The 7,851-nt window shown below is 38.5% G+C and overlaps 1 protein-coding gene across 4 annotated transcripts in view; it reads right to left on the bottom strand.

Moving 5' to 3' along the window:
- LOC111865191 (nuclear pore complex protein Nup214) overlaps positions 1 to 7,851 on the bottom strand; it is a 36,978-nt gene that overhangs the window by 13,604 nt on the left and 15,523 nt on the right. For 3 of the 4 annotated variants that reach the window (XM_023853020.2, XM_023853022.2, XM_023853019.2), the window contains 6 exons: positions 7,558 to 7,678; positions 6,577 to 6,770; positions 5,183 to 5,534; positions 3,111 to 3,762; positions 1,663 to 2,052; positions 254 to 441 (listed from right to left, as the gene is read on the bottom strand). In XM_023853020.2, coding sequence (XP_023708788.1) covers positions 254 to 441; positions 1,663 to 2,052; positions 3,111 to 3,762; positions 5,183 to 5,534; positions 6,577 to 6,770; positions 7,558 to 7,678 — 1,897 coding nt within the window. The remainder of the gene's footprint in view (positions 1 to 253; positions 442 to 1,662; positions 2,053 to 3,110; positions 3,763 to 5,182; positions 5,535 to 6,576; positions 6,771 to 7,557; positions 7,679 to 7,851) is intronic. The other variant, XM_023853023.2, reaches the window with a different exon arrangement.

Genomic DNA, 7,851 nt, shown 5'->3' with positions numbered 1-7,851 from the left:
CATATTATAAGGTAAGGTTATAAAACCACCATTTAAGATCATTTTAGTGAAAGTTTCATGTTCCTATCTCATAGAATTTAAGAACAATGATGAATAAATAATTTTCGAGCAAAATTTAAATGGCCGGCTGAATATATTACCGCAGGAGCCGCGGCCGCGGAATTTAAATGACCACATCAAAGGGTTAAAAACAAAAGGCTCAATGAACATAAAATGTAGGTCTCTGAAACTCCGTATTTTAGCACATACATACATGGGACAGTTTAGCTGCTGTAATCGAGATTTTGCTTCTTCAACCCAAGCAAAAGCTTCCATAAGCACAGACTTCAGGCCACGTATTTCCGAACTCTGAGCCTGCGTTGTGTCCTTCAGGTCCCGCCAGAAAATATCCATTGCATCTGCTTTTTCACACAGGTTCCTTTTTTCTTCCCCAGTTCCCACCTAATTATAACACACAAAAATCATCTTAAAATAATCATAATTAAAACTGAATCTTTCTCACTACAAAATACAAGGCATAAATTCCCACATGAAGCATAAACAAGCTACAAGTTGGGCAGAAGTGCATTTGTTTTGTGAATGAAATTTTGAAGAGGGTACAGAGGACAATATTTGAACTTAGGAGAGAAGAATAAATCAAAGACAGAACAAAACTACATAACAAGGAGCTTCATTTGTAGTCTTCACCAAATATTATTACAATGTTTAAACCAAGGACGAGTTAAGCTATGTATTTCATGCATGAGCGAGGAAAAATATACATATAAAATTCTGATCAGAAAACTTAAATGGAAGAGACATCTTGGAAGATCTAGGCATAGATGAGAGGATAATATAAAAATGGATCTTAAAAAATTAGGTACAAGAATGTGGACTAGTTTCATTTGATTGAGGACAGGTACCATGGCAAAATGTCTTGACTACCTAAACAACTATCTCTTCTCTGTGTACTTCATGACATGACAGCTGGAGACAACCAGGCCAGTAACTACACCAATCAGGCACATAAGTGAGAATGGAATAACAAAAGAAACTTTACATACAAGCATGAAATTAAGATCAACTGGGAGATCAAGTGAATGTCCATGATTTATTCTGACCGTCTGACAGTGCATACATTTACTCACCTTACTCTTCTCTCTTGCACTACATGTTTCAGCACTAAAGTGCCATCTTCAACACACGCAGTCACAGGAGCAAGACACAACACAAAGCACAATACATACATGAAAGTAGGAAGAATACTCCGATAGAAGAAGACAGATGTGACTCGCGTATTGAGATACGACATAAGGATGACAAATCCAGAACAGTTTTAATATTTAAAATTTATCATTATATATGATGAATATATATTTTAGTTATTTTAGTATAAGGACAACAGAGCTTGCAATGAAGTAGTTTGACATACATAGAAAAGCACCTGAAGATGGCACTTTAGTGCTGAAATATGTTGTGCAAGAGAGAAGAGTAAGGTGAATAAATGTATGCACTGTAAGACAGTCAGAATAAATCATGGACATAAATCAGTGCAACGGGATGCTAAAATATAACAAGATCAAGTGAAATCAGAATACAGCTGAGGGAAGTGGTAAAAAGTGGAAGCATCAATGTAAAGCAAACAAATCTAAGAATGAGAATATCTGTAATAATGTTACTTACTTGAACATTAATTCCATTAACTCTGGAACGTAATGCAGCCAGTTCATTACCAAAGTGTACAACTTCATCATTGATGGCATTATAAAATACGCTGTTATTGACTGTTTGGGACACAGCTGGTTTCGCTGGAGCAGCAGTTGGAGGGGGTGTGACTTGCTTCATCTGGCTTGTTGGCACCTTATCTTCTAACACTCCAGGAGCCTCAGTCTTAGCTGACTGAGATGAAAGAACTGATGCAGATGGGATTTTAGTAACAGTGACTGAATTGTCAACCGTCTGTTCTTGGTTCTGCAATAATGATGCTGAACTGCTGCCAAGGAAGCTGGGTTGTGGTTTAATTGACGTACTCGGTAGCTGAGGAATTACCAGTGGAGTTGCTGGTTTTGAAATCTGGAAATATTGATTTTATATGTATAAATTATTTATACTATATCCTACTTAAGTACCTCAATAGAAAATTAATCTGACAATAATTAATCATGTAAATAAATAATTATTGTATACGTATTTGTGTCATTAAGACTGACTGAAATGTCTTCATAGCATAATGCTTAATTAATTATGCACACTGCCAACTTTACTGTTTAACTTATCTTAGCACTAAAGAGTGTGTGGGAACTGCCCACATTCAAGCAAATGTTACAGTGACAACGCAAGTATCATTGCTTAGCAATGGCAAGTAAACAGCTGTTGTTTTGCAAAACCTACAACAATACGGACAGTGACAGGTTTTCTATAGGTGCGACTATAGGTGATATAAGAAGATACACTGAATGGAAGTTTACACCCCCGTGTGGAAGCAGGGTCGAATACCTCCACTGTGACCCTGCAAGTCATAGGAGGCGACAAAAAGGGGAAATCTCAAATCTGAGACACTAAAATATGGTCGCGAGTCCCAAGGGACTCGGACCCGAGAAAGACCATGCTGGCAAGGGCCAGCAGCATATGCAAAAGACAGACCCATCCTCTTGTCAGAGAGGGCTCCTCACAAAAATAAGACCATAACTGTCAAAAGGTAAATATCTGGTCATGAGCCCCCATCAGACTTATTGACTGATCGTCAGTCGCAATGTGACTTTGCCTTTGACTTGAAGTTTACAGTTCTAGAGTTCTACCGTTCTAGTTCAGTTCAAGGTGTTACAGAGTTCACTATTATTATTAGTCTTCAATTATTCAAACTCAAGTTCATCCGTGTACACTGTGCAACTGTAATAAATATTATAGAAGTGTTCAACAAGTGGTTGTCTCTTCATATAATGACATCCCACGTGGAAACAGCATCCTGGTGGCAATTACAGATTATTAACCAGCTGTGGACGCTCCTCCCCTGCCAAGAACTAAATATCAGCTGACCAGTCCATAGCCCAATCACTTTCCTGACTGAATTAATACGGCTAATTTTCTAACATTAATCTATACTTTGAACAATTATTTCCAATAAATCATACCTGTTGAGTCACCAGTGATGAAGTGATTGCAGGTGCTGTGAAAGTGAAATTGGTAGCAGTCTGTAATGGAGCCGGTTTCAAGCTAGAGGCACCAGTTGTAGATGAGCTTGAAAGAAAACTGAATGTTGGTTTTGCTGCAGGAACAACACTGCCAGATAGATTTAGACCTGCACCAAACCCAGTGCTTGGTGGATTACTCAGTGACAAAACAGTGCCAGGGGATGACTGAGTAACAAGATTTGTGCCAAAACTTATTGATGATGCTGTACCATGGCTTGTACCAAAAGCAGAAGATGGTGGATTACTCAGGCCTGTGCCAAAACTGCTAGTAGACGTACAACTGAAGCCTGTACTAAGGCTGGTGGTTGATGGGTTATTCATAACAGTTCCAAAGACAGATGATGTTGCACCACTCAGATTGGCACCAAAGCCAGGAAATGATGTACCAGTCAGATTAGCACCAAAACCAGATAGTGGTGTACCAGTTAATCCAGCACCAAAACTAGTAGCTGGTGCAGCAGTTGTGTTAGCACCAAAACTAATGGATGGTGTATTAGTCAAGCCAGCTTGAAAGCTACTGGACAACACACTTGGTAGGGGTGTACCAAACCCGAATGAACCAGATGCCTGTGATGTACTCATGCTCTCAAAGCTGGAAAAATGGGGAAAAAAAAAAAGATAAGAATTTATACATCTGCCCTCAAAAGCATTATCTTGAATTGGCATCCCATACATTTCTTTCACTTCATCAACAGTATAACACAGAGTATAATCTTGTTACAGCGGACTTCAGCACACCTCAGGAACTCATTCAGCATGAATACAGTGTATCATATTTGTGCTTATACAGCTCACACTTTTCATTCCAAACTTTCCATTCAAAGAAGAATAAAGGGGTGTGATTTATGCATACTTCAGCCAGTTCTCATTCATGGCATGTTCTCTTTTCACATGGATCTGACTCAATGCATAACCAACAATCGGTATGAGCTATAGTGAGAACATAAAATACTTTACAGAAAATACTAAGGACTGTGAAGATTACTGTCTTTTGCGATGTGATACCATGTATGCTGATGGACATGTATCACTCTTCTTCTAAGATGCTGGAAGCAACAGGATCGTCTGAAATGCAGGTAAACATCTACCACATTATATAGTGTCACATCCCAGAACACACTAACTCTCAACAGTCACTGCCATTGCAATCTCAAATCTGAAAAGTCATCTCTATTTCATATTTCAAGCAGAGTCATTTACATTTCTTCTAACCTCTGAAAAGTCTCCATGAATAGAGCCTTGGAATGACTGCCCACACTGTTTTTCAAGAACAGAGGGTTTTGTTGTGTCCAAACATAATTTTTAACTGGCATCATACATTTGCATTCATGCTCATTTTGGTTTTCTGCTGTACTTAAAATTTAAAGACAACATGAAAGGAGTCCTACTGAACACACACATATAGTCTATTTGCATTACTGCAAACAATAAAGGTTAATTTGTAACTCAAGCCAACATGAAAGGTAAGAGGCACAAGGTTTAAAACAATTTGTGCCACAGGGGAACTAATTGCAATGCTAATGACAATTCAACAGAAATGTAAATTTTTATGACAACTCAAAAAGTATCAAATTTTATAGCATAAAACATGGGTGCAATTTAGAAAAGATGCACTGCGTACATTCGGTTCTTTATGGGATGTCTGCACGCATGAAATGGATATGTATCTGTTTCCCACAAACAACATAAATGTTCCAAAACGTATTTTTAATGTGGGTTAAAAAAAGCAGCACATATACTGAAACTTCAAGTTCAATAAAAGCATGGTATTCTTGGCCAGGTGAGTAAGAAACACCCTGCATTCTTAAGTCATGCAGTCACATCATGAGAAAATAAGAGACCTGCACCAACTGACAGGTAAGAAGCAAACAGCATGAAAAATGCGATGGGACAGGCCACAAATGAAAACACAATTACGTGCCTCAGTTGGAAAATAAAGATCAGCATTTTCTGTATGCTTGTATTCAGGTTGATTTGTCAAACATTATAAAATAATACATTAAACTGCTTACTCCTGTGCTAGGTGAGATCGCATTCCTCCCTGACCATCACCTGGTGATGTTACTGCACTTCCACTATGTAATGGTGTTGAAAACTCAAGTGGTTGATTGGGAGTTTTTGGTACATCATCCCTTGTAATAAAGTTCGGGGATGCAGCCAGAATAACTTCAGGTGGAGCACCGCTCTGATCTCGCATGGTAACAGTAGTAAACAATGCTAGGCCACTCTCATCTTGTAACTTCTCAGGTGGTGTGCAGATGCAAGCAGCGCCAGGTCGTAGATTGACTGCATAGAAGAGACACAGCACACCCTGATGGGACAAAATGTGAAGCACAGGCATAGGAGCAATTCTCTGGTTGTCACCTGTAATCATGACAAATCATCCAATTATAATTATTTTCCAGTTGAATAGCCACAATACAATTACTGCGGTAACACTACCTTTTAAAATCATGAGTTAAACAAACATCATAGTTTCCTTCAAACACATGGAGTTTCTTCTGCAAGGATCAAACCATTACTTAAAAAAATCATTTGAACATAAATACCTCACATCAATAAACTATTTACTACTTATAAGACATCAAATTTAATGAAGTACCAAACGCATGCATGTTGTTACAATGAACTTTACTAAGGCCTAAAAATAACAAGCACGAATCAGTCAGATAATTCACATATATTGATGTAACAGGATATGAAGTATATAGGTGTAATACCTTGCAATACTAACCTCTCAGAAAACATAGCTAATCTTTGTTTTGGCTTAAATAAGTTACATCTGAATATACAAAAATCTTTGAGCTTCCTGCAAACTGCTGAATAACTCAGGTGGTAAAATCTGATGCTCCTGCCACCAAGGAGGGTCGTGGAGGCATGGAGCACTAGCAGAACTGACAAGCCTATGAGTATAACCCTTCCAGAGGACAAATAAAACTTATGCAGATTACAACTGACGCCAGAAATCATCTCTGTTATTATGCACAAATTCCTGGCATATCAACATAAAGTTTACATTCACACAGTTAAGTTCTTTTTCAGAAACACAGTAAACTTGAAATCTGAAACCCTGGTTTCCTGTGCAAGGGGTCTGAGGCATTTCTGAAGAGAATGTTTAAGTCTGCAATTGATTTCATCCATTTTCTCTTCCCTGAGAACTATGCACTTAGATTCAGTTGCGGAATTCCACAAATACAATTTATAGGGCAATACAAAAGAAATTTTAATGAACACAGTGAAACATTAAGCTCTGATAACATCAAAAAATGATCTTAAAATACCAACCAAATAGACAATGTAGTTTGAGACCAGGCTTGTACTGGAAAGGTTGATTATAATGATAATGAAGAATCCTATCTTATCTGTCTTACTAATAACATTTTCAATGACAGGACTTCCAACTGACCCCATGGAAGTTCATGCTGAGTGCTCGTATCCAACCCTAAGCCCACAGGAAATGTCTCCTGCTTGTTCAGTGAGAGGGGCAACTCAGCTCGAGCAGCATCCTCCTGGGTCCACTGCTCCCATGAAATTTGATCCTCCTGCAAGCCCATAACGCCTACTTCCATGCTATTTGCTGATGCCATCATAAGTATACTCCTGTGAACAAAATAGAGAAACAAACTTTGCACATTTTTCAGAGAAACAAACAACATTATGACACACACAAAACAAATCTACTGCTGGACATATCTTTCCAAATGCATTCTCTGCAAATCTGGCACACCTCATTATACTTACTATTAATTTATTATAAACAAAACAGGGATTGGGGATAATATTAAAATAGGGCTAGAGAAATTGATTGTGAATGTGTGAACTTGACAAGGCTAGCTGAAGATGGGAACCAACGGAGGCCTTTTATTTATTTACAGTTTATTTAATATGTTATCAGTAGCTCTGACTATTTAGCATTAATGGCAGCAAGATGAGGTAATCATAAATTAGAAAGGATGCAGACGGAAGTAGTCATGGCCTAATATGAGGTACCATATTTACCTGGAGGGATCAAGGAAAACCACAGAGAAACTCAGTCAAGACAGTGTCCTCAGAGATTCAAACTGGGCAAATACATGTCAGACATGTTACTGCATGTGCCAGTTCATTTCTGCAGGAGTCCTTTGTGAGCACATTTTGGTTTAATAAATGTCAGCTAGTGATTAAGTAGTTAGTTAATTAGCTAGCTGGTCAGTTGGTAAGTTTGCCAGCCAGCCAGTTCAGTTCAGTTCAGTTCATCCCTTCCAACATACTTCACCTCTGTCCTGATTCATGGCTGAATTTAGATTAAAAGTGTTAAAATTTTAGTTGATAAATAATCAATAAATAATCATCCATCCAGGACATTACATATTAATGATATATCTGTTTTCCTGCTACACTATCATACCAGGCTGGCTGATGAATGAAATAATACTGTGGTGGCCGCAGGTCTCCGCCACTATAGCAGATGTCCTCATAGTTCACAAAGCTTAATGCTCCTGTCTTTGGAGCATTCACAATCAGCAAACCTGTAGGAACAATGAAGAATTGCAATGAATAAGGGAGGAGTTATCTCTCAATATACAAAAGCAGTCAAAGAAAGACATGTCATGGGAGAGATGAGGTTCTCATGTGAACCGTGCAACGGTTCTTCTCCGTGAAGTTCCTTGGAGTCCCCCCCCCCCCGCACACGCGGGACGGC

Source organism: Cryptotermes secundus, unplaced genomic scaffold, assembly GCF_002891405.2.
Source record: "Cryptotermes secundus unplaced genomic scaffold, Csec_1.0 scaffold238, whole genome shotgun sequence".
In the NCBI taxonomy this organism is placed as follows: Eukaryota; Metazoa; Arthropoda; class Insecta; order Blattodea; family Kalotermitidae; genus Cryptotermes; species Cryptotermes secundus.
This window is presented reverse-complemented; position numbering and strand designations above follow the sequence as displayed.